The 27,388-nt window shown below is 39.0% G+C and overlaps 1 protein-coding gene and 1 long non-coding RNA gene across 5 annotated transcripts in view; one reads left to right on the forward strand and one right to left on the reverse strand.

Moving 5' to 3' along the window:
• The first annotated feature begins 3,745 nt into the window (after positions 1-3,745).
• On the forward strand, positions 3,746-26,914 carry TBCCD1 (TBCC domain containing 1). Of its 4 annotated transcripts, none has more exons than XM_055568797.1 (8): positions 3,746-3,830; positions 6,372-6,750; positions 11,432-11,587; positions 14,009-14,375; positions 16,159-16,345; positions 16,479-16,976; positions 22,892-23,042; positions 26,345-26,914. In XM_055568797.1, the coding sequence occupies exons 2-7, from the start codon at positions 6,415-6,417 to the stop codon at positions 23,019-23,021; spliced, it is 1,674 nt and encodes a 557-aa protein (XP_055424772.1). In that variant the 5' UTR covers positions 3,746-3,830; positions 6,372-6,414; the 3' UTR covers positions 23,022-23,042; positions 26,345-26,914. The 4 variants fall into 4 exon arrangements, with proteins under 4 accessions (XP_055424772.1, XP_055424775.1, XP_055424774.1 ...); XM_055568798.1 differs by lacking the exon at positions 3,746-3,830 and adding an exon at positions 3,842-4,571; XM_055568800.1 differs by lacking the exon at positions 22,892-23,042.
• Positions 8,734-27,388, reverse strand: part of LOC129643752 (uncharacterized) — a 33,536-nt gene continuing 14,881 nt past the window's right edge. The window contains exons 2-5 of the long non-coding RNA XR_008710483.1: positions 22,464-22,637; positions 21,633-21,668; positions 9,127-9,218; positions 8,734-9,039 (exon numbers count right to left, since the gene is read on the reverse strand). This is a non-coding gene — a long non-coding RNA (uncharacterized LOC129643752). The remainder of the gene's footprint in view (positions 9,040-9,126; positions 9,219-21,632; positions 21,669-22,463; positions 22,638-27,388) is intronic.

Here is a 27,388-nt window from a genome sequence, read left to right on the forward strand (position 1 = left end):
CCAATCGCTGCTCCGGACATCACACGCGGCCGGCGCCTCATAGCCAATCAGTGCAGTACACTTCACCTCCGAAGCGGCGCGGGCGGCCAGTTAGGCTTCGGAACTTCAGCCGCAGCTCCCGGCCAATTAGAAGAGGAAACGTCAGACAATCGCGCCGCCGCAGGAATCCGTCCGGCCCAGGCACCTGCCAGTCGGAGAAAATTACGTCAAGATTGGTGATGTAGGATGTGTTCCTAGAGCCGGCGTCCACGGTACCAGAAGTTTCCCTCCGCCCGCCTCCTTGGACTCTCTACCAATCACAAGGCTCTTCCTCCAGCACTGGCCAATTGCAGGAGGGAGGTTTTATCTTGGTTTCAAGTCTAGGAATTTCATTCATATAGAGCTAGGCGCTGGACGCCTGGGAGGAGGTACGCGAGCGAGATGGGCGGGGACAATGACTGAAAGTCAACGGTACAACGGACGCGACGCTTAGGTCATGTTTTGCCTTCTCCTAACAAAACTCACGAGAAAACTGTCTTGGTTTCGCAAAGAAGAGGCCTGATGTCCGTGGAAGCAGTCAGACTTAGGTTCGAATTCAGCTTCCACCACTTCTAGCGGTGAGAACATGCGCCTTGTCCCTAGTCTGAGCCTAAGCTTCTTTTCTACAAAACTGAGGCACAGCATTTACTGATAGTATTGTGAAATTTTAATCTGTAAGCCGTCTAGCGCAGCGTCTGGCACATAGTAAGCACGCAAAGAATAATAAATATTATTACACTTAAGAGAACCAAAAAAAAAAAAAAACCCAGAAACGACCCTCTGACCCCTTCCACCCCCCCCCCCACCCTTTGCTCATTTCAGTAAATCACCACCTAGTTGTTCACTGCAAAGCTTCAGGTATCTTCCTTGATTTCTCTCCTGTGTCCCCTATCCGAATCTTTACCTTTAAACCATTTCTTGAATCTGTCCACTATTATATATCTCCACCACCTCTTGGCCAAGTCACATCATCTCCCACCAGGCAAGGGCTTCCTAACTGGTCTCCCTGCCTCCACTCCTAATATCTTAGCATCTCTTTCTCACCCCGACCCTTTTCCCTGCCATGATTTTTTACACACATGTCAGATCATATAATTTCTCTGCTTAAAAGCCTCGAATGACTTTCCATTGCACTTACAATAAGATCCCCAGCCTTTATACTAGCTATTAGATAATATAATAATGTTTCCTTGTTCAGCCACTAAGTCGTGTCCAACTCTTTGTCACCCCATGGACTGTAGCCTGCCAGGCTCCTCTGTCCATGGGATTCTCCAGGCAAGAATACTGGAGTGGGTTGCTATTTCCTTCTCCAGGGGATCTTCCTGACCCAGGGATTAAAACCCACGTCTCCTGCATTGGCAGGTGGATTCTTTACCACTGAGTCACCAGGGAAGCCCCATAAGAAATGTCTAAAGAGATTTAAAATATATCAATTATATATATGCATATCACTTGGGTATCATACACATTAAAAATATTAATAGGCAGCAAAAGACAAATATACAACTTTAAATAAACCATCTGTCTAATTATTCTCTAAATGGGTAACTAGTGCCTAAAAAGTTTAAAGAGGAATACTGGCCTAGCTGAGTCAAGGTTAAAACATTGATAATATAAAGAAATAGATTTGTTCAGTTGCTCAGTCATGTCTGTATCTGACTCTTTGCAACCCCATGGACAGCAGCAGACCAGGCTTTCCTGTCCTTCACTATCTCCAGTAGTTTGCTCAAACTCATGTCCATTCAGTCGATGACACCATCCAACTATCTCATCCTCAGGAAGAGAATGGGTGACAGAGGATGAGATGAAAGAAATTGAAGCAGTCACCCAAATTTTCAGAATAATGTTAATCCTAGAAAATATCTTAGTTCTAACATCTAATAACATCCCAAAGGCTAGAGTCTCTTCCTTTACAATCCTAAAAGTTTGTACTGTTACATCTCAAAAAATAAGGAATGTGTATAAAGTCAGATTAAGATGATAATCAAAAATAAAATCTCTCAGTCTAGAATATAAAGAGCTGGGGAAGTAGAATGATACTGTTCAAACATGCCAATGATCATCTGCAGAATAAATATAATGAAATAAAAATTTATGGGAACTTAAATACAAAAAGCAAACCTCACAGATAAATATTTGAACTATGATTGGCAATGCAGCTTTGGTGATCAAGTGATCACGGCAGGCAGAAGTCAGAATTAGGAAGCAGGACATGGGGAGGCACGTATTAATGAATGCGCCCTGATTCTCAGCATCATTCCAGTGTGCCACTAGCCAAGTTTCAAGTGCTCTATAGCCACATGTGGCCAGTAAGAAACATTATTTTTCAATAAAGCTGGGAAAAAAAGAACAAAAAACATATATGATCTGTATCTTCACCTAGTATATTCCTTACCACGTTTTCCAGCAAAATAGTTTCCTTTATCTTTTTTGAATACATCAAGCTCATTCCTGGTTAGGGCCTTTATTCTAGTTGGTTTCTGCCTGAAACACTCTTCCCTCAGATCCTAACAGAGGTGACTCCTTTTTAAACTCAGATAACAGCTTAAACTCACCACTTTATAGAAGACTTCCTTGACCAAGCAACCAAAATTAGCAACTATTGAATCTCTGTTCTTACACTGCCCTGTTTTATTTTATTATTTTCATCCCTGCCCTAACAGTCACACATACTGGAATGCCAGTTTCATGAGAGCATGAATCTGGACTGTTCTCTTAACAGCTGTTTAAGGCAGCAGCTTAGCACAGAGTCTGCCATGGCGTAAAAGTCGCTTCCACTGTGATCTTCGTGTGCTGGCTTCTTATTCTTCGGGCCTCAGCTCAGATTTGGCATACACCCCTTTCCCCAAATTTCGTAGCACTTACATATGAAATTATTCTATTTTTTCCTAATGCATTATTTGTTCTCCCTATCAAAATATACACTCCAAGAAAGCAAGGGCTTTATGTTTTGTTCACTACTGTAATTCAAGTGGCAACATTGTGCCAGACACAGTGCAGAGCTAAGAGGGAGACCAGGTTACTGCTTTCAGGAAGATGCCTACTAAGGGAGAGAGGCCACATGCAAGAGGAGCTAAATTGCATTTTATGGTCTTATTTACCTTTGTATCTCCCACACCTAGAGGCCATAAACGAACTAAGAAAGCAGGAAATGGCCAAAAATCATAAAATGAAAGTTTAGAGAAAGGAGTGATGTTCTTATACTAGGTGAAATCCAAAAAAACTTCTTAAAGGCAGTAACAGGGAGGAAAAGCTAACAGTTAAGGAGCTCACCCTGGTCGCTCTTGCTTCAGATAGCCTGGGTTTGTATCTTTGCTCGGTCGCTGTGTTACTTTCACCTCTCTAAGCCCTAGTTTCTACATCTGTAAAACAAGTGTACTTAGAGTGCTCTTAGGAAGACTGAGATAAGTTAAGGTGCTTTAATCAGTGCCCAGTTCATAGTATTCTATAAAAGTAAACTGTCACTTTATTATTACTGATGAAAGCGTGCTGACCTTACCAGCAGCTAGTTGCTGACCACAGCTCTGTGGAGCAATAGAAAACTTCCTACTACCCTGAGTAGAAAAGCGCGACTCCAGAAAGCAGCCAGGTCTGGTTCCAGGTTCCAGCATCAAGGACTCTTGGCGCCAGCCAAGTGTTTCGCAGATCGAGAAAGAAGTACTGGACCGCTCTAGCAATGTCGTGCGCCAGGTCTCGGTGGTGCGAGGCCTCGCGCTTGCGCAGAGGGTGGGCGACGAGCGCTGGGCCGGTCTGGCGCGCAAGGCACGGCCGCACCCAGAGAGGTCCGGTGGAACGGCTCGTTGCCTTTGCAGGTAACCGCTCGCGGGCCCGCGCCAGGGAGGGAGGAGAGAGACCATCTTGCTTCGGGCTCCGGCTGGGAAGGCAGCCTTTGCGCTCGCCAGGTCTTGGGTCCTCTACAGACCCTGTTAGCTGGGGCTTCTCTGTTCCCGAAGTCTGATCTGGGCGCTCTCGGGCTGCACATCCCGCCTCCTAACCTGGACCGCGTCCTACCCCGGACTGCGGATGAGGTGGCGGCGAAGCCTCGGGAGGACGGCCTTGGGCCTCACGCTGGTCTCCCCTCCTAAAAAACCAGGATCCCAGGGAAGCTTTGGAAGCGGAAAGGAGCTTCCGTTTATGTTTATGAATTTAGCCTTCCCGAATTTCGTGGTTAGAATAGAGGGTTCGTCTCCAGTGGGCTTTTGATTGCTCGCTTTAGAGACAGGTGGACTATACTGGAGCGGACCAAGATCTTCCTCACAGAACCTGCCTCGTCTGATTTTACTCAGAAAATTCGCAGATAGCTGTCATCCACCCTCTCACACCCTTTCTGGGGTTCATGCTTCCATGATTCTTCACCTGGCCCTTACGTGGCCCTCCATTTAAGACCACTCATTCTGGTAATTCTCTTCTAGATTCACTCCCACTTTCCAGATTCTCCTAAAACTGGGTTCCTAAAGTATTAATATATATGTGTGTAAGTAGCTCAGTTCTGAAGTCAGATTGACTTGAATTCTAATCCAGGTTTCTCTGCCAACTCAAGTATGTGACTCTAGGTAAGTAACTCACTTAACTTTTCTAAGCCCCAGTTCTCTCATCTGAAAATGGGGATAATATATGTATCTCTAAGGTGATTGTAAGGATGAAAGAAGGTGAAAAGCATGAAATACTTAGAATGCTGCCTGGCACATAATAAGCACGTAATTTATGTCCGTTATTTTTTGAACAGAGAATTCCCCAAAGAAGCACAGCTTTCTTACAATCAAGTGCCAAACAAAAATAGCAGTAAAACTTTTTTTCATCCAGTCATAAAATGAAGGTTTTTAAAGTGAAGTTAATGCTGAGGCGTGCTCAGTGAAAACCATTGGTTGGTCAACTGATGGAAAATTTTATATAATCATTTTGGAAAGCAGTGGACGTATGGCAGGAACTTGTGAAATGTCAATTACTTCATTTCACAAATGCACATTTGAAAATTTTCTCTGGAAATTAACCACAAGCCGGAATATATGCAGAAAGGTGGTAATTACAGCATTATTTATAAAAGTGAAAACATTAAACTTTTTATCGTGGAAAAATTTCACATATATAAAAGTAGAATAGGTAAGTGAACCCCCACGTGCTCATCATCCAGCTTCAACAATGATCACTATTTTGTTTGTCTTGTTTTTGTGAAAAAATTTAAATTTACAAGGTGTCTGAAAATAGAACAGTTGAATAAACTGGAGTATATTTTTTCAGCTTTTAAAATAATACAGAATTGTACTATACAATGCAGAATATACAGTATTATCACAACTATGAACATTCAAAAACCTGTGTAGAAAAAAGGAAGGAAGTACAGTAAAATATTAACCAGTTTCCCTTTGGCCTATGGATACTTTCCTCCCCTTCCATTTTTAGATATTTAATAAATATTCCATTAAAATGGTATATTGTTGTTACAACAAGCAATGAACAAACAAAATCTAAAAATATTGCTCCTGAACTAAGGACAATAGAATATGCCAGAGCAGGTTCACTGTTACAGAAAATAAAGATGCTTTAATTTCCTTGATCAGTTTTTTCGGTTTATGTTTACATGAGCGTTCTTGTCTGCCACCTCTGCTAGTGCTTGATGTTGCACTCATATGGGCAACTAACACATCCAAATCTTTAATCAATCTCATCCTCTATATGTAAGTGATTGGACTTTGAAATTTTATTCCCCTTATTTTGATTAGTGTTTGCCCTCAGGGTAGAGCAAGATTTCTGGTGATAGGATGGCTCTTTTTTTCCGTTTCTTCTTTTCTTTATCCTGAGCAGGCATCTATCTCATACCTCACGCATTTATACTCTTCCTAGAACAACCACTTTGAACAAGTCAGATGGTTTTATCACATTTTTTTCTTGCTCAAATAGATTATGATGAGAACTGACCAAAAAATCTATTCTGCTTTTGTTTGATGAACTGGATTCACTTTTTAAACTGACCTAGTACATGTAAACGGAGAAGGCAATGGCACCCCACTCCAGCACTCTTGCTTGGAAAATCCCATGAATGGAGGAGCCTGGTGGGCCGCAGTCCATGGGGTCGCTAAGAGTTGGACACTACTGAGCAACTTCACTTTCACTTTTCACTTTCATGCATTGGAGAAGGAAATGGCAACCCACTCAGGGTTCCTGTCTGGAGAATCCCAGGGACAGGGGAGCCTGGTGGGCTGCCGTCATGGGGTCGCACAGAGTCGGACACGACTGAAGTGACTTAGCAGCAGCAGCAGTACATTTAAAAACAGTTAAGGGAAAGGTCACCTTACAAGAAAATGTGTAAATGAGTTTTGTTTCAAATTAGTTTGTAAAGAAACTTTGTTTCCTAGGTATGCAAAGAAGCCTTTTCACGCAGACGTCCTTAGAGATAATATGGATCAGTCCGGAGTTCTCCTCTGGGTGAAAGCAGAACCCTTCATAGTGGGTGCCTTGCAGATTCCCCCTCCGTCCAAGTTCAGTCTTCACTATCTCAGGAAGATATCCACCTATGTGCGAACACGGACCATAGAGGGAGGTTACCCACGCCTGTCTTGGTCTACATGGAGGCACATTGCATGTGGGAAGCTGCAGTTGGCTAAGGATCTGGCTTGGCTTTACTTTGAAATGTTTGATAGTCTTGCAATGAAGACACCAGAGGAGCGCCTGGAATGGTCTGAGATTCTGTCCAACTGCATGTCTGAGGATGAAGTCGAAAAGCAAAGAAATCAGGTATGAATTTATATGTGTGTGTGTTTAGTTACTTTGGGAAATAAACTATTTAAAATTTTTGTACTAGCTGTAGAGTGTGCAAGTTTTAGATTTATTTTTTTAATATTTTAATGATGCTCAACTTTATTTTTTTGTATTTTTTTTAATATAAGTTTATTTGTTTTAATTGGAGGTTAATTACTTTACAATATTGTATAGGTTTTGCCATACATCAACATGAATCCGCCACAGGTATATACGTGTTCCCTATCCTGAACCCCCCCTCCCTTCTCCCTCCCCGTACCATCCCTCTGGGTCGTCCCAGTGCACCAGCCCCAAGCATCCAGTATCATGCATCGAATCTGGACTGGCGATTCGTTTCATATATGATATTATACATGTTTAGATTTTAATGACCATGTGATCCCAAAGCACCATTTAAGTTTTAGCATTTCCAGTTTGGCAGTATTTAGTGAATTAGTCCTTACTTAGCAATCCATACTCATCTACTTTCAAAGTGATAATGATATAGAAACCCTGTAATTGGAAGAGGGAAATATTTTCATTGACATTAAAACTAATATTGAGGTATGTGAGTGCTTACGAACTGTTGACTGTTACGGTAAGAGCACCTGCCTACTTTTAAGTGTGCATCTGTTGTGTGCTGGGAGTCAAAGATAATTAGACTAGCAGCTCTGCCCTCATGGAGCTCATAGACTAGTAGGGGAAGCTGGTGTGTGTAAAAAGGTGCTATTTAATAAACATTTCTTCAAAAAAGACATGCAGATGACCAACAATGCTAATTATTAGAGAAGTGCAAATCAAAAACCACATTGAATTCTACTCAGTACTCTGAAATGACCAATATGGGAAAAGAATCTAAAAAAGAGTGGATGTATGTGTAACTGATTCACTTTGCTATGCACCTCAAACTAACAGACCTTGTAAATCAACTGTTATTGTATTAGTCATTCAGTCGTGTCCAACTCTTTGTGACCCCATCGGCTGTAGCCCACCAGGCTCCTCTGTGCATGGGATTCTCCAGGCAAGAATACTGGAGTGGGTTGCCATTCCCTTCTCCAGGGGATCTTCCCAACATAAGCATCGAATCTGGGTCTCCAGCATTGCAGGCAGGTTCTTTTCCATCTGAGCCACTAGGGAAGCCCAAATCAACTATACTCTAATAAAAATTGTTTAATAAAAACCACTTTGAGGTATTACCTCCCACCATTCAGAATGGCTATCATCAAAAAATCTACAAATTACAAATGCTGGGGAGGGTGTGGAGAAAAGACTACCTTGCAAACTGTTGACAGGAATGTAAATTGGTACAGCCACTATGGAAAACAGTTTGGAGGTTCCTTAAAATAAAAATAAAGCTACCATATGATCCAGCAATCCCACTCTTGGACCTATATCCAAAGAAAAGTGTAATTTGAAAAGAGGCAAGTACCCCAGTGTTCATGGCAGGATGTTTATATTTGCTAACACTTGGAGGCAACCTAAGTGTCTGTCAACAGATGAATGGATAAGGAAGACACATATATTAATTACTCATCATAGAAAAGAATGAAATCATGCCATTTGCAACAACATGGATGATCCTAGAGATTATCATACTAAATGAAGTAAGACAGAGAAAAACAAATACGATACCACTTCTATGTGGATATAGAAAATAGTACAAATGAACTTATTTGCAAAACTGAAACAGACTCATAGCCATAGAAAACAAACTTGTGAAGTGGGGAGATAAATTAGGAGTATGGGGTTAACAGATGCACACTACCATATATAAAATAGATAAACAACAAGGATCTGCTATATGGCATAGGGAACTATATTCAATATCTCATAATACACTCTAATGGAAAAGAATCAAATGTATATATATAATGAAAAATGATCAAATTGTGTGTGTGTGTTTGTAACCGAATCACTTTGCTGTACACATGAAATTTAACACAATATTGTAAATCAACTATACTTCAGCTTAAAAAGTACTATTTAATAGTATGGAATGTACAGTAAAAGTATGCATAGAGTACAGAAACAGAATAGAGAAGAGAATAGTTAATTCTGGTGATGAGGAAAGACTTCACAGGGAAAGTATATTAATCAGAGTAAGCTTATTACAGTAACAAGTGAGTCCAGCATTTCAGTGGCTTAGCGCAATAACATTTGATTTCTTATTCATGCGGCAGTCCAACATGAGGCATCTGGTTGGATGAGTCTCTGGGCTGCTGTTGTCTAAGCAATGACTCAGGCATCTTCTGTCTTTTGGAGCCACTATTGTACTAGTCTGCTGTGCTGCAGTTAAAAACAAACAAAAATGAAATTCCAGTGGCTTACAGTAACTGGAGTTTATTTCTTGCTTATTTGACTTTTAGTTTGCACCTTAGTGAAAGCTCTTTTCCAGGCTCTGGCTCTGTTTCTGCCCATCTGGGGACTCAGGCTGAAGGAACAGCTTCTGTGAAGGTCATGCCTGTCTTATGATAGAAGGGAAGAGCAAAAGAATAGGAGAAAGGTTTTGACATCTCTTAAAATTTTTGCTCAAATGTGACATAAACGGCAGCTACTTTTGTTCCACTGGCTAAAGCCTTGTCATGTGTCCATGCCTGATATTATTAAGATGGGAGGGAATCTGCCTCATAGGAAGTAGGGAAATCCTGTGGCCATAGGTAGAGCCATGTAAGCCCCTTGGAAGATGAGGAAGTGAAAATTGCAAATAAAACACAGTTTGCTACGGCCATGCCCACTAGGGCCTGAGTCCTTCACGTGTATTCTTTGGGAGGCTTGAAAGTGGTATGTGTAAATCCACCCATATTCCATTGATTGTAACCCAGGTATGCCATATCCAGTTTCAAAGGAGGCTGGGAAATGCCATCTGATTGTGTGCTCAAGGAGGGAAAGGTATTTAGTTAGCACCTAGTGAGACTCTACCACATGAAATAATATCTAAACAAGGTTTTGGAAATTGAAAAAAAGTTTGGCAAGCAACCAGGAGGAGAAGGGCATTATAATTAGTTGTTGTTCAGTCGCTAAATCATGTTCAACTCTTTGTGACCCCATGAACTTCAGCACTCCAGGCTTCCCTCTCCTTTGCTCTCTCTCAGAGTTTGCCCAGGTTCACATCCATTGCATCAGTGATGCCATCCAGCCATCTCATCCTCTGTTGTCCCCTTCTCCTCCTGCCCTCAATCTTTCCCAGCATCAGGGTCTTTTCCAGGAGTCCGCTCTTGGCATCAATTGGCCAAGGTGTCAGAGCTTCAGCATCAGCCCTTAAACATTTATTGAGTGCCTACTATGTGCAGTAGTGAGTGCTGTGGATACAGAGATGAATAAAACCTTCAAGAAGCCCCAGTGTTTTTTGAGTGCTTACTATGTGTGCTAGTTATTAGGAACATAAAAATGAAAAAGAGATCTCATAGTCTCATGGAGAGGCGGGTATATGGAGGAGTAATGACAGTATAACACATAATTATTAAACGGAAGTACTAATATGTATAAAATCAGGAAATTATGTTGAGTGAAAAAAGTCAGTCCCAAAAGATGACATACTGTGATTCCGTTTATGTAACATTCTTGAAATGACAAAATTATGGAAATAGAGAACAGAAAAGTGGCCAGGGGCTGAAGAAGGGATGAGGGAAGGTGGGAAGTTGGTGTGGCTATAAAAGGGCAACATGAAGGATCCGTGTGTGGATGGAAGTGTTCTCTACCCTGACTGCATCCATGTCAATACCCTGTCAATACTATTGCACAATAGTTTTGCAAGATGGGAAATTGAGTAAAGAATACATCAGATCTTTGTTCTTGCAGCTGCATGTGAAACTACAGTTACCTCAAAAGGTTTAGTTAAGAAAGTAACTTTAGTTAAGGAAAAAACCTAAAAAAAAATACATAGATTCATGAGGTTCCATGTTGACTGCTGATCTGAATAGCTAGGTTTAGGTCGTTCTGAGAACCCGTATTTTTAAGTTCCTTAGGCTTCATGATTTTGAGCCGTGTTGGCAATCAGGGTGAATATAGCTGTAATCCTAGAGGTATTACTTCACTTTTTTGCCTCCATTGTATGTGTATGGGAATGGGTATATGAGGATAATCATGAGCTTCAAACCATACCTTCTTCAAATAAGAAATGATTTAGAAACATTTGTCAGGCCAGTATTTTTTTTTTAATCAAGCACTTTTTAAAGATTTTGATGAAAACCTGAGGCCTACTCCTCCACAGAATACCATACACCAAAAAATTACATACAATTTCAGATGTTGCCCTGATATCCTAAACTTTCTTGATTAGTTTATGATTATGTTTAACTTCTGTGTCTTGATTAAATTTCCTTCCTTTCTTTCTACTTTTTAATTCAAATTACTAAGGTTTTTTAAATATAATTTTAAACTTCTGAAATAATATACTTCTAAAAAGAATGGGCTTCATGACTTTTGGGAGAGACTATCAGTGGCCATAGATGCTACATAGCTTTCTGAGAAGATAAGTGACTCCAGTTTAATTAGTTTTAGACACTCCTACATCTGGGTGCCAGAGACACCTGCATCCAATGCTAGAAACATTTTTGCATTTGTCCTTTTAGGATCAGAACACTGTTGTGACTTTCTTTTACTATACCTACTTAGTTGTAGACTAGTGGTTGATGTCATTTTAGGACATGGATTCATCATTTACTTTCTTCTTGGACAGCTTTCCGTGGACACCCTGCAGTTTCTGCTCTTCTTACATATACAGCAGTTAAACAAGGTCTCCCTGAGGACATCTTTGATTGGGGAAGAGTGGCCTAGTCCCAGACACAGAGCTCAGTCTCCTGACCTGACTGAAAAATCCAGTTGTCATAATAAGGTACTGTTTAAATTATGGTCTCTTTCTCTGACAGGGACAATTTTCGAGGGAGATATATTGCCTTCATTAAAAATTACTTTGAATAACTTATATAAGCCAGAGATTTGCTGGCTTGTTTTGTTTTGCCTTTTTTCCTATTTATAAAACAAAATCAACATGTGCAGTCTTAATCAACATAGAGAAGTGATTTCAGTTCCTTCAGTGACACAAAAATCACTTAGATAATTTTCTGGCAAATCATTTACTTGACTCTTAATTAGTGTTCACATTTTTGCAAATGTTGATGAATTCGATTTCACATGATTGTAGGCAAGTCAGTTAACTTCTCTTGCTTGGCTTCTTTTCTCTGCGTGGTGATGATAATGCCTATTTCTGAGTGGCTGTGAGAATTCAGTAATATACAGCACATGACTTGTTGCACAGTAAGCACCAGGATATGGTGACTTTGGTTTGTGTATGGCATCTCCCAGCAACTGACTGGATCAGGGATGGACACTTAACTAGAGTAACCCATTCCTTGGCATGAATTTGAAAGTGGTCTGATTTGAAATGGTGACCATGGCCCAGACAATACCCCAAGGGGTTGAAGAGATTACCAGTTGGTGATGGGTATTTGAGCTGGTAGCTCATGTGGCATTGAGACCAGAACAGCTAGCACATTTGCGAGTGACCTGAGTTATGATGGATTAAACTCTGAGGGAATCAGAGAAAAAGAAGAGAATGGAACAGATATGCAGAGCGTCCTGGGAGAGGAAGAGGTTCAAACTGGCTTTCCGGTTCCGGTTCTGATGAGGCCTCCCTGTACTTCCATTTGGGAGATGACTATGTGTCCCTGCAGTAAATCTCCCTTCACTTAAATTAACTTGTATTCCCTGTGCCAGTGAAAGTTACTACCAGCCAGCTGTCCATGCTCTCTTTATCACCACCCTTGCCTACTTATTTGTCAAGCCTTATTGATTCTGATTCCAAAATAACTTTAAAAATTTGTCTTTCTTCTTCTTCTTATATAGGTCCTAGTGTCTTTTTTTTTTTTTTTTTTTGCTTTTATTTCTGGTATTCGATCCTACTTGATCGTCCTGCTTTTAATCTGTAGCCCACCTACTACACTGGAGTTTCCTAAATACAGATCAGTTGTATCCATCTCCTGTCAGAACTCCACCAGTGAATTCTCACTGTCATTGTTGTCTTCACCCTTGTACTCTTGGAGTCCTCTCCAGCCTGCTTACTACGGGGGAGGGAGATGCAGCAAGAAGGGGGAAGAGCAGGTGAGGTTGTGGGCAGCTCTGCTTTGAAGTGTTCCCTGGCATCCAAAAGAGAGTTTATTCAAAAGAGAAAATGGTATAGCTGTTTACAAAATAGTTTGAAAATCTCTGGCACACACAATGAAGCCCAGAGACCTTAGTATTTCATGCAAGGCTTTTGCTGAATGGACGCTACCTACCATTTTACCTTTCCCTGCCACTTCCCAGCATGCTCCCTACACCCCACCCAGAATTTTCATGTCTCTCAACATGGCATGTAATTTTACTCCTATGGGCCTTTGGATGCAGTTTCCTAGGGCTAGAATGCCTTTTTTCCTGATCTGTTTGCAAAACTACCAATGTCAATCAAGAATCTATGCAAACAGCACTACACTAAGATTTGTTTTCCCCAAATGACGTTCTTGTTCCTCTCCTGCCCATAGAACATCTTTCAGATCTCTGCTGTAGGTCTTATCTCATTGTGTTTTAGTTTATATTGTCATTTCACTACACAGATGCTGAATTCCTTGAGGACAGGAACCATGTCTTACTCAGTTTGTATAATTCATCACGTAACACTGGTCATATCACATAAGAGGTATTCAAAAAAATATGTCAAATGAATGAGCCGAGTTCTTAGAATGTCTGCCAACTCAAAGCTTATTCCCAAAGTAATAACTTCTTTTAAATCTGACTACTGTAAGATCAGTTGCCTTTTTTCATCAGATTTTGAAATTAGTTCTGTGATTTGAGAAGGTAAATTTAAAAAACCTAGTGCTTCATGAAATGTTTGATGTAAACTTTTAGAATATTTACTAGCTGTGTGACCTTGGGCAAATTTCTTTTTGTATCTCCATTTCTTCATCTGTGAAATGGGCATGGTAATGGCATCTAATTTAAGACTGTTGCTAGGACTAAATAATGATCAAGTTTCTTTAACAGTGCTTGGCACACACTGAAGCTTAGCTACTAGTGTTACTTTTGGATTATCTTAGGTAGGATAGAATCTCTTTATACCTATCACATGCACAGAAAATCTTTATAAGTTTTGTATAGTCACCCTAAATGCTTTTGGGGGGATGAGGCAAAGTATAAACATAAAACAATTAAAATATGAAAGTTTCAGATCTCACTGAATCTCTTTGTTCTGTTAAGAGTGCTTTCTTTTGATATTTTTTAGAACTGGAATGATTACAGTCATCAGGCTTTTGTCTGTGATCATCTGTCAGATCTCCTTGAGCTGCTTTTAGACCCAGAGCAACTTACTGCATCATTTCATTCAACCCACAGTAGTCTAGTCTCTCGGGAAGCTGTTGTGGCGCTCAGCTTTCTTATCGAAGGTACAGTGAGTGGAGCTAGGAAGATATACCCGCTCTATGAACTTGCACTGTGGCAACCACTGCATGCGGAAACTGGCTTCTCAAAGACCTCTAAGACTTTTTCTTTCTACAAGCTGGAAGCCTGGTTAAGAACCTGCTTGACTGGGAATCCATTTGGTACATCTGCTTGCCTCAAGTCTGGAAAGAAATTGGCTTGGGCTCACCAAGGTATTTATTAATATCTTAATCTATATTAAATTGAATGACAGGTTATGGAACCTAGTATTTTCTGATGTATTAGTGATCACACATCTTTTGTGGAAGACCTCAAGAATATTGCTACTATAAAAGGGAAAAAAGGGAACATCTCTTTTGTAAATGAGATTTTTTCTCAAGGCAGCAACAATCTCAGTTGACTCATTAGTCCAACTTGCTTTGGTTGCAGCTAACAGAAACTCCAACTTCAGTTAGTTCTTTCTTTGCTTTACTTTTGTCTTTTCTGGCTCATTTTCCCTCTCACTCTCATGCTGATTTGCTTGAAGCTTTCCCATTTTCTGTGCCACTTAGCAGAAATTGGCTATTCCACAGTTATACCCTCATAGAGTTGTTGCAAAAATGAAGTTCTTTTAGCTATACAGACACAGGCAGACTAGCTATTTCTGAATTAGAAATGTAAATTCATAGTAGAGAGAATTTGGCTTTGGTTGCAAAGGTATCTACTTCTGATCGTCCAGTGATGGCTAATGGGATAGGTTCAGGTACTGTATGACTTCTTGGAGCCCAGGTATAAGTTTTAAGAGAAGAGGGCCTCAGAAATAGGTGCTGCACTAAGGCAAATGCCAGGCAAAATTAATGGGAAAAGACTAGAATATACTTCCAAAATCTTTGAGTTTCAGAGATAAAGAGAAAATAGTTTCCATGCAAATGTAAAAAAAAAAAAAAAAAAAATCACTTTTGTATCAAATTTTTGTAATGCTAAAATTCAGAAAACAGTTGAGCAACATCTACAATGATCCAAGTATTTTATATGCAACCAAGTTATTGCTGTAGCATGAGGTCAGACTCTCAGGTATGTATGGCTCCTATAAACAGGAGATACTATATAATTGTTGATGTTGATAAAAGAAATAAAAGTGCAAGTAAGTTTTTAAACATTGCTAGGGTAAGTACTAGGAGGAAAAAGGACATCTGAGCTCTTAGGATTATAAAATGTGTTAGATAGTAGGATTACAAATAATTTTTATCTTGTTTTACTTATAGTATTTAAAAGTTTTCTGCAGTAGCCGTATATTAGTTTTCTAATAAAAGAAAACAAGAATTGTTTTAAAAGAAGAAGAGCGTACTACGTGACCTCTCCACATTTGGCAGTTTTCTTTACAAGAGTGGTCCTGGTGGCTTGCAGGGAAGTACAGTCTGAGAAAGCAATGACGTCATGGGGAGACTGTGTTAGGAGGGCAGCCTGCACAGAGTTTTTGAGTGTGAGTTTGTGCAAGGCACCATGTCTGAGAGGAAGATGTACTCTCAGTAATGATCCCGGGAGTAAAGACATGAACCTAAATAGAATGCATGGAATGATGTGGTAAGTAACTTGGGAGGAGTTCAGAATTTGTATTATGGCAATTTAAAAAGAATATTTCAGAGTTGGGATGATAAATTAAGGTGAGTTGGGGAAGATACTTGAATTGCGTCAACTCTACCACTTACTAGCCATATGGCCTTAGGCACATTACTTAACTTGAAGAGTAGACATGAAAAAAATCTTAGATCTATAGGCAATCTTGAATGGATTGTAGATTTAACCTTTTTTTAAAAAGACAATTTAAAATTTGGCAACATACAGAAAAGCACAGAGAGTAGTATAGCATACAGCTCTTTACCTGACACTCAGATCTAACACTTTTTAAACCTGTTATGTATCTAATTTTAGACATATGGACATGTAGATATTTATGAGCTCATTTGGATGATGGGTTTCCTTTGAAACTATCTCGTTTGTATTTTTCTTAAATAGTTGAAGGGACAACCAAGAGAGCGAAGATTGCCTGTAATACTCATGTGGCCCCAAGGATGCACCGCATGGTGGTGATGAGCCAGGTTTACAAGCAGACATTGGCCAAGAGCTCAGATACTCTGGTGGGGGCACATGTAAAGATCCATCGTTGCAACGAGTCTTTTATATATCTGCTCTCTCCCTTACGGTAAGCAGTCTTCATAGTGTTCTGACGTTGTTACATCTTCTTTAGAATGGGGTCCTTTTATTTGTCATCACAGAGTAATATTGTAGTCAAACGTTTTTTAATCTTATTCAAAGGAATTTACCTCATTTTTCAGATCCGTGGCAATTGAGAAGTGCAGAAATAGCACCTTTGTCCTGGGCCCTGTACAGACTGCTCTTCACCTCCACAGCTGTGACAACGTTAAAGTCATTGCTGTTTGCCATCGTCTGTCCATCTCGTCGACGACAGGTTGCATCTTTCACATTCTGACACCTACACGCCCCCTTATTCTCTCTGGGAACCAGAGAGTAACTTTTGCCCCTTTTCATACCCATTACCCAATGCTGGAGGACCACATGGCTAGGACCGGCCTTGCTACAGTGCCTAACTATTGGGATAATCCCATGATTGTGTGCAGAGAGAACAGCAGCCCAAGTGTCTTCCGACTCCTATCACCATGTGAATTCTATGTGTTTATTATTCCATTTGAAATGGAAGGGGACACAACAGAGATACCTGGGGGTCTTCCATCTGCATATCAGAAAGCACTGAGCCAAAGGGAAAAAAAGATACAGGTCTGGCAGAAAACTGTGAAGGAAGCTCGTTTAACAAAGTGAGTATTTTCTAGAAGTAAGTAGTAACTTGTCTTATGTAAAACTCCACGGGAAAGCAAATTAATCTGCATGCATGCTCAGTCTCTCAGTCGTGTTTGGCTCTTTTGTGACCCCATAGACTGAAGCCCACCAGGCTCCTCTGTCCATGGAATTCTCCAGGCAAGACTACTGGAGTTGGTTGCCTTCTCCTACTCCAGGGGATCTTCCCAATCCCCAAACCTGTGTCTCCTGCATTGGCAAGTAGATTCTTTATGACCGCGCCATCTGGGAAGCCCCCCAAATTAATCTGCACATGTTTAGAATTGTGCTAAACAAACAAAATAGACAAAGTGTGTCTTTTGTTAAGGTCAGTATTCCAGGTACTGTTTGGTTGGGGGATGGGAGCAAGTGGATACTCAAGTATTAGACTCCCTCCTTTTTTTTTTGGTATAGTAAATTTTATTTTTTTTATACACAAAAAACCACTTTGTATTGGGGTATAGCCAGTTAACAATATTGTGATAGTTCCAGGGGAACAGTGAAGGGACTCAGCCATACATAATCCATGTATCCATTTTCCCCTAAAATTCCCTCCTACCCAGGCTGCCACATAACACTGAGCAGAGTTCCATGTGCTATACAATAGGTTTTTGTTAGTTATCCATTTTAAATATAGCAGTATGTACATGACCTTCCCAAATAGACTCTCTCCTTTTAAGAAGCTTCAGTTTAACTGGCAGATATAAGACTTAAATGAAGGACCATATATAAGGTCAATCATAAATGGATTACTTTTAGTTTTTAATTTTCTCCTCTGCACTATATTGGTGGTTCTCAAATGGTTGTGTGTCAGGATCATCTAAAGAGCTTGTTAAAAATACAGGTCCTGGCTCCTCTACTCTACAGATAGACTTCCGAGAAGTCGATTCCTAATGCTGGTCCATGGACTAGTGCCAGTTTTTGTCAAAGTTCCTAATTCATAGTAAAATGTGAAAAACAAGTACAGTGTTTTTAAGTAGTGCTAAATTTAGTCAACTTAGAATACTGTCTTTTATTCTGAAATTGTTTTTTTCTTACTTTGTAGGTACTGAAGTATCTTGTTTTTAATAACATGCTTGATATAATAGATGTTTATGGTTTATTATGTCCACCACAAAATTTTATTTCAAGGGTACTTGTCTTTAAACTCTAAGAGCCAGGGACACGCTATATATAAAGCATATATAAAGATTCAGAAAACATGAGTGTGGGTAGTTGGAGAAGATTGAGGGAGGAAAAAGAATTTGTGTTGGACATTTAAAACTGAGCAGAGTTTGGATAGGAATTGAGGGTTAGGCAGAATACTTGAAACAGCACTAGAGGAACAGATGTGGAAACAGAAGCAGACTTAAGGTGTCCTGGAAATCAGTTGCTTAAACAAGATTCAGGGTGTGGATAATGATATTTAAACTTGTATGAGTAGATCAAGCCAGATTATGTAGAATCTTGCATATCAGTCAATAAGAGTTAGATTTATGTGGAATTAAATAATAGAAGGCATAAAAAGGTTTTAACAATGGAATGAAGTTCAGAAATCCATTTCATTTATCCAGGAACATTTATAAAATGCCTACAATGTGCAAACCACATTAGATGGTATGGCAGATAAAGAAATGTGATTGGCACATATGAAGATCCTTTGATTAGATCTGAAAGAGAGAAGTCAGGGTGATATTACAGTATTCTAGACTAAAAAACTGGACTAGAGTGGAGATAAAGGGTGTGGAAACCAGAAATACTTTGACAGGAGGCTGAACTTGGTACAAGATTTTCTAAAAAAGACAAAGATGACTTCAAAAATTGGACTCCAGTTTAGACACCTTTGATCACTTTTCTTCTGGACAGAATAGCATGTACAACTTAAAAAGTAGTGGGTGCTCAGAATAATTATTAAGTAATTATTTAATAATTAAGTAATTATTTTCTGTACAATATTTTGGTATTTAATTTTGTTAGAGATGTTAGGAAAGATAACTAAGAAACATTATAGTACCACAGGATGGAGGGGTGCTTCTCCCACAGCACTGTCCATTTGGGAGCTGGAGCTAGTTTGAGAAGAGGGTATCAAGTTCTTTTGGAGGCTGTTTACATGAAATGTCCTATATCCTAATAATGTCTTGATCCTTAAGACTTAGAAAAACTCTTACTTTAATAATTGGATTCCATTTGCTTGGTAATAGTTTTTTGTTTGTTATTATTTTTCCTGATTATCATTATCTTAGAAAATAGCAGCCATTCTAAAAATGTTTCTATTTCTCATGATCCAGAGCTGTGATTTGATGTGTAAGTAGGAGTGCCTATTTTAATTAGCTCTCTTGATTTTATTGGATGTTAAAATTAGTGTTGTTCTTTGGACAGCTGTGTCTGTATTGTAGTGGAAAGTACTCTGACTTAGGAATTAGTACAGACCATGCCACTTGCTGTGTGACACTGAAGGTGTCATCTGATCTATCTCTGGGCTATATCACATATATATGGTGTATTTTCTACCTGATAAGATATAAAGGTTCATTAATAAAGATAACTTACAGTAATGATGCAGGTATAAGACACGGTAGTGGTGTGTCCTGTACCATGTGTAGTACTGTGAGTGTAAGACACCCTGCTTAGTGATGAGTTCAAAAGACATATCTTCTAGGCGAGATTGTTTACTCAATATCTGAGACGTGACCTGTTAGAATTAACTTCATTCTAAGAGAAACTGTTGAAAAAAGACTCCATCCAGCCGTCTAATTTTCTGGATGCATTTTTGTGGCATATGGATTAAGGAAGGAAGTATATAAGATATACTTACACACTTGCATTTAGATTCTTTTCTTAAAACCCTTTTTGTTTTGTATTGAGGTATAGCAAATTAACAATGTTGTGATAGTTTCAGATGGACAGCAAAGGGACTTAGTCATACATATACATGTATCTATTCTCCTCCAAACTACTTGGTTTGTATCTCATGGATTGAGCCACCAGGATACTAATAATACGGATCAGTCATGTTCAGCTTAGCAAACAATGCTGATGACCATAAAAGTAAGTAAGACGTACTGAGCACTTACTATGTGCCCTGTACTGTTCTAAGCACCTTCTATGTATTAACTCATTTTTTCTTCCTAACGTCAAGGCTGTATATTGCCACCCTACTTATTTAACTTATATGCAGAGTACATCGTGAGAAACGCTGGGCTGGATGAAGCACAGACTGGAATCAAGACTGCCAGGAGAAATATCAATAACCTCAGATATGCAGATGACACCACCCTTATGGCAGAAAGAGAAGAAGAATTAAAGAGCCTCTTGATGAAAGTGAGAGAGGAGAGTGAAAAAGTTGGCTTAAAGCTCAACATTCAGAAAACTAAGATCATGGTATCTGGTCCCATCACTTCATGGCAAATAGATGGGGAAACAGTGGCTGACTTTTTTTGGGGCTCCAAAATCACTGAAGATGGTGATTGCAGCCATGAAATTAAAAGACGCTTACTCCTTGGAAGGAAAGTTATGACCAACCTAGACAGCATATTAAAAAGCAGAGATATTACTTTGTCTACAAAGGTCCGTCTAGTCAAGGCTATGGTTTTTCCAGTAGTCATGTGTGGATGTGAGAGTTGGACTATAAAGAAAGCTGAGCGTAGAAGAATTGATGCTTTTGAACTGTGGTGTTGGAGAAGACTCTTTGAGAGTCCCTTGGACTGCAAGGAGATCCAACCAGTCCGTCCTAAAGGACATCAGTCCTGGGTGTTCATTGGAAGGACAGATGCTGAAGCTGAAACTCCAATATTTTGGCCACCTGATGTGAAGAGCTGAGTCGTTTGAAAAGACCCTGATATTGGGAAAGATTGAAGGCAGGAGAAGGGGACGACAGAAGATGAGATGGTTAGATGGCATCACCAACTCAATGGACATGAGTTTGGGTAAACTCTGGGAGTTGGTGATGGACAGGGAGGCCTGGTTCATGGGGTCACAGAGAGTCAGACACGACTGAGTGAGCTGAACTGAACAATTCCTGATCATGGATGATGAAATTAAGGAACAGAGAAATTTAAGTAATTTACCCAAAGTCACACGGGAGTCAGGATTTGCATCTAGTCAGCCTGGTTCCAGAACCTAGGTTCTTAGTGTCTCTACTGTTTTCTGTGAACTATTATCATATGTAATATAATCATTATAATGATGTGATATAAAAGTGGATCATTGGAAAAACATTCTTTTAAAGCAATGCTGTTGTTTGGATGCTGCTGGTATTTAGATGCCTAGATTTTCCCACACATACAGAAAGCTTATACACATGTGCAGAATCTGGAATGTAGTAAGGCACTTAATACATGTTAACTGTGAGTTATGGTGTCTTCAAGTGGTAAGATCCTTGATAACACTAGAAACAAGGAAAAGCACACAATTTCACCTTGGGAACATGGAAAGACAGGAATTGTTTGCTAATTTGAAAGGAAACTCCCAACATCATCCTTTTAAAGTGATTAGGTTATATAATTTCCTTACTGTGGCCCCTCTCATGAGTCCCTGTCATACTTGAAATAAAATGCAATATAAAACCTTCGTGGTACCTACCAGGTCCTTTCTGCCTCATTTTTCTGCCATTCTTTTCCTTATTCACTGTCCTCCCACCATACTATGATCTTACTTACTCATTGCCATCCAGCCATACACCACCAGGAATGTATCTGTAGAATAAAGTTGGATATCATTACTTATTGCAAGGAGGGAGATAATTAGTTACATCTCCATAAAAGCATGTTTAAAAGAACTGATCATTGCATTTTGGCTGATAGATGATTTGGGGAAGGGTCTTGTGAGTTGGATGCAATCTGGAAGTGAGGGTGATTCCGTGATGTGGTATTATAACAATTTTTATATTAAAGGAATAAAGGGGATAAAAATGTAATTGTAAAGAAACAGCAGTCACTCATTAGCCAGGAAAGGGTAATGCTCAGTCATTTTTGTGGTGTGGATCACAAAATGTTTTTGTTTTTCACCCAGACCTGAGATATGATTATGGAGTGGTTTTGTTTTTGTGTTGATCTAGCATCATCCCACAATGATCTTGTCTGCTATTGGTGTGCTGTGGGATTATTTATGTTTAACAGAAGAGCACCACAGCCAGGCCAGATCCAGACTACACCTAGGCCTAGCTAAGCCTAGGTGCTAAGCCAACTCCTGGCTGTCAGGAGCTTCTCTTCTCTTGCTTATCCTGAACGTGTTAAATATTCTTTCACTTTTGAGCCTTTGCAGTTTTTGTTCCCTCTGCCTGGAATGTTCTTCTCCGGATATTTATGTTGCTTAATCCACGACTTCATTCAGATTTCTGCTTGAGTGTGATCTTAGGTGTCTCCTATCCGTCCTTTCTAAATTAGCATTCCCAATACTCTCAATTTCCCTACTCTGCTCTGTTTTTCTAACTACTTAAGTTCGTACACACACACACACACACACACACACACACACACGTTATTTATTACCTGTATTCCCTGCTAGAATATGCAGTTCACAGGGAGCACAGACTACATAGATCACAATGGGAACCACTCCCTCTGGAGTCTTGTGGTGCAGAGCTGCCTGGACAGAGGCCATTTCTCTTTTCTTTACACGTCTTATCAGTCAGAACACTACCCACCATCACTGGTCCTCAGTATCTGTTGAGTGAATAATCACAGTAGAACAAAATATATAATTACTGACAAGTTTTTACAAAGAATTGTATTTGACCAATCTTTTTCTTTTTTTTTGGTGGTGGTGGTGGTGGTGATGTAGTATGTAGCACTGAACAAAGCAGTCATTCAGAGAGAACAAATGAATAACTAGAAATAATTTAAAATTTATCCTATTAAAGCATTTTATAACCACTTGGTATAAAATTAATGTGAGTGCATTGTTTTTGCCATTTTAGGGATCAAAGGAAGCAGTTTCAGGTACTTGTAGAAAACAAGTTTTATGAGTGGTTGATTAATACAGGACACCGTCAGCAGCTGGACAGCCTTGTGCCTCCTGCAGCAGGCTCCAAACAAGCAGCAGGATAAGGCTTCCTCATCGAAACACTGGTAGGTATTTACAATGGCAACCACGTAAATTATTTGGAGGAAATCTTATGTGTGCCCCTCCCCCCCCCAAAAAACCACACAGACTATTATGTTACCAACCATTGCTATTTTTTTCCACTGCTCCCACCAGCATATACAGAATTTTAAATGCCCATATTTACGACATTTTATACTGAGAAGACGAACCAGAATATTCAAACAGAACCTATAGCGTTATCAGCAAATAGAAGAGCCAAATTTGTCTTTTTTGTCACTTGCCTGGCACAGTCCAAAGCTGTTCGGTACTTCCCTGTATATGACTTTAAGGTTTACTCTTTCTAACACATTTCACCTCTGTCCTGTAAACCCACATACTAGTCATTTAATTTAGCTAGTCTTTGTTAATTGTGCATTAATAAATAACCAGAATTAATCCAAATGAAGATTTGAATACTAAACTCTAGGAAACCTGTAGATTCAATAGAAGAGGACATAGATACAGACACATTTACTGGAAGTTGTTTAATCCAAATACATAGTATTTTTTTCTAATAGAAATTAGCTTATTTTGCTATTTGAAAGTATCTTTAAAGACTCACAATAGAAAAACACAAAGGACATAAGTAGGTAGTTCACAGAAAAATACTTATAAAGATGCTCACTTTCACCTAAAATTAGAAATGTAAGATATTATTTTTCATCTATCACCTTGGCAGAGGTCAAAAATGTAATTTACAACACTAAGACATTTCACTTACCACTGAGCAAAGTAAATTTGTGCAACCTTTTTGGAGGATAGTTTGACAAAATCAGAATGAAAAATGCACACATTCTTTGACTTTGTAATTTCACATCTTAGATTTAGCTTACAGATATGTAAAGATCTGTTTAAAAGAAATGTTCATTGTAGCATTATTTGAAATAGCTGTGGGCTGGAAAGAAGCCAAATGTTTCTCAGTAGAGGGCTGGTGCCTATGAACCAGTTCATTCATGCTTGGAGTGCATCTTTAAAAAGCGTGGAGTATGTCTACAGGTGTTCACCTTGACCGATCTGTGGTGGAGTGCAAGTAAAAGGGGAGAAGGGGAGTAAAATGTTGCCTCGTGTGTTTGAGAAAAAAAGCAGGGATAATCCCACATATTTATATACTAATTATATGCTTTTAAAATTTCTGAAAAGTTATAAAGAAATTGTTAAGAGTGTTTGTCTAAGGAATGAGACTGGATGTCTAGGGTAGGAGAAAACTTATTCTTAATTTTTATTGAGATATAATTCACATACCATAAAACTCACTTTTTAAAGTGAAGAATTCACCAGCTTTGATTATATTCACAAGTTTGTACAACCATCACCATGAACAAATCCAGAACATTTTCATCACCCTAGAAATAAAGCCCATATACATTGATAGCCAGGCCCAAATCTTCCAACTCTGATATCTCCTCTGCCCCCTGTTCCCGGGCAATCTCTAACCTGCTGTTTGTCACTTGCCTTGTCAGTTTTGGACATTTCAGATATTGATAAGTGGAATCATGCAACATGTGGCGTTTGTGTCTGGCTTCTTTCACTTAGCATAATGTTTTTAAGGTTTATCTGTGTTAACAGCATGTGTCAGTATTCCTTTTTATGGTTGGATACTGTTCTGTTCAGAGAAGGCAATGGCACCCCACTCCAGTACTCTTGCCTGGAAAATCCCATGGATGGAGGAGCCTGGTGGGCTGCAGTCCATGGGGTCACGAAGAGTCGGACATGACTGACCCACTTCACTTTCACTTTTCACATTCATGTATTGGAGAAGGAAATGGCAATCCACTCCAGTGTTCTTGCCTGGAGTATCCTAGGGACGGGGGAGCCTGGTGGGCTGCTGTCCATGGGGTCGCACAGAGTCGGACACGACTGAAGCGACTTAGCAGCAGCAGCAGCACTGTTCCATTGGGGCTTCCCTGGTGGCTCAGTGGCAAAGAAACCACCTGCTATGCAGGAGACATGGGAGACATGGGTGTGATCCCTGGGTCAGAAAGATCCCCTAGAGAAGGAAATGGCAACCCACTCCAGTATTCTTGCCTGGGAAATCCCATGGACAGAGGAGCCTGGTGGGCCAAAGTCCATGGGGTTGCAAAAGAGTCAGACACGACTTAGCAACTAAACAACAACTATTAATATTCCACTATATGGATATACCACACTTTATCTGTTCATCAGTTGATAGACATTTGAGTTGCTTCCACTTGTTAGCTGTTGTGAATAATGCTGTTATATATACTTTCATTTATAAATTTTTGTGTAGAGATATGTTTTTATTTATCTTCAGTATATAATACAGAGGATTATATACTTTCAATTCTATTGAAAGGCCATATGTTTAATTTTTTGAGGAACTGCTGAACTGTTTTCCAAAGCTGGGTAGCATATTCTTTACTGTTTATACATTGTTTATATTTTCAGTATGTATTACTTTTTATGAAAAAAGAATTTTACAATACTTCAGTCGCTCAGACTGCAGCACGCCAGGCTTCCCTGTCCATCACCAACTCCCAGAGCTCGCTCAAACTCATCCATTGACTCAGTGATGCCATCCAACCATCTCATCCTCTGTTGTCCCCTTCTCCTCCTGCCTTCAATCTTTACCAGCATCAGGGTCTTTTCCAGTGAGTCAGTTCTTTGCATCAGGTGGCCAAAGTATTGGAGCTTCAGCTTCACCATCAGTCTTTCCAATGAATATTCAGGACTGATTTCCTTTAGGATTGACTGGTTAGATCTCCTTGCAGTCCAAGAGACTCTCAAGAGTCTTTATGCTCAGCTTTCTTTATAGTCCAACTCTCACATCCATACATGAACATTGGAAAAACCATACCTTTGACAAAGTAATGTCTCTGCTTTTTAATATTCTGTCTAGGTTTGTCATAGTTTTTCTTCCAAGGACCAAACGTCTTTTAATTTCATGGCTGCAGTCACCATCTGCAGTGATTTTGGAGCCCAAGAAAATAAAGTCTGTCACTTACAATAGTCAATAAATAGTGAAGTTAAGAATTGAAAATCTGATGAAGATTATACAAAGGAAACGGGAACTATAAGAGGATAAAATTTTACTTTAGACTAATCCCCACTGCCTACTACTTTGTCTATATGTGAGTTTCTTTTCTTTATGTCTATATGTGAACCTAAGAAAACAGGAATGTAATTAACTTTTAACTCACATGTTTTATCACTCTAAATTATTATCTGATTGATTTATATGATGTTGTGAAAAGGGTTTTTTCCTATTTTTCCTTGAAGGCGACAGAAAATTGTGATTATAGTTTTGTTTTCTTTTTTTTTTTTCCAGTCATTTTCAGGGTCCTGGCAACATGTGAATGAACAGAAGATGGTGCACACGTCAAAACTAAACTGGGAAGGTGCTCTTGCTGCTTGAGACTTTGGAGATTTTTCTTCCTATTTAAGACCTTTATGTTTCCTTCCAATTTCATTTGTTATTGTTTACATTGAATTTTAGTCTAAACTTCTATTATATAAACATATTGTTTATAGAATATCAGAAGGCTCACTTTATGATACTAAAATGAAAAAGTTGATGAAGACATTATGTTAATATTCAAATGACTTGAGTATTGATTTAGTAAACCTTACATTTTAAGTTGTGTAATGAAAGGGTTTCATCCTTTCTAGAGTTAAATAAGAGTTTTATAGTTCTTTGTAAGTATTTAAATTGAAATTGCTATGCCTTTTAAAAAAGAATTGAAATGAAAGTATGACTTGTTGGAGTATAAATATAAATATAGCAGAAATGCTTTTATACAAAGATATTTTAGTCCTTAAAGTATACAACAATGAAATTGTGTAGACTTTTTATTTTTCATTTTCTGCTTCAAATTTTCAATAAAACTCTAAAAGGTAATTTTCTCCTTTTGATTAAAAAATAAAGTTTTAACCTTAGGAAAGGTTTCCAAAGTCATTCTGTGATGTTATATCAAAATAAAGTTTACATTTGATAGGAGAGTTGTGTTCTTTAAGATAAAGGAAAAGTTTAATAAATAATCTGATTGCTGATACATGTTGTTTCATATGCTCTTTGGTCAGTTAATTAGTAATTATATCAAAATTAAATCTCTTGTGAAGAGATAAGAAATATCTCTTATTTCTAAAGTGAAAATTAACTCTCAGAATGTTTTAATTGGAGTTATTACAGTTTTTAAGATGAAATTTAACCAAGCAGAGCATTATCAAATAAAGAAACACTGGAGTAGTAGGAGTGTGTTTTGGAAATTGCTATTGGTTAATAAAATTAATGGTATTAATTAGATACTTTCTTTAAAGTTTATAAAATTCAGAATACTAAGCACATAACTTAATACTTTATAACCCAACAAGC

The sequence above is a fragment of the Bubalus kerabau genome, chromosome 2, assembly GCF_029407905.1.
Source record: "Bubalus kerabau isolate K-KA32 ecotype Philippines breed swamp buffalo chromosome 2, PCC_UOA_SB_1v2, whole genome shotgun sequence".
Lineage (NCBI taxonomy): Eukaryota > Metazoa > Chordata > Mammalia > Artiodactyla > Bovidae > Bubalus > Bubalus kerabau.

What these genes read in the sequence shown, in the direction of transcription:
- TBCCD1 (XM_055568797.1), top strand. Translation starts at nt 6,415, where the DNA reads ATGGATCAGTCCGGAGTTCTCCTCTGGGTGAAAGCAGAACCCTTCATA. An exon ending in ATTGGCTTGGGCTCACCAAG is followed by an intron (nt 14,376 to 16,158) that starts GTATTTATTAAT and finishes TTTCTTAAATAG; the next exon opens with TTGAAGGGACAACCAAGAGA. An exon ending in AAGGAAGCTCGTTTAACAAA is followed by an intron (nt 16,977 to 22,891) that starts GTGAGTATTTTC and finishes TTGCCATTTTAG; the next exon opens with GGATCAAAGGAAGCAGTTTC.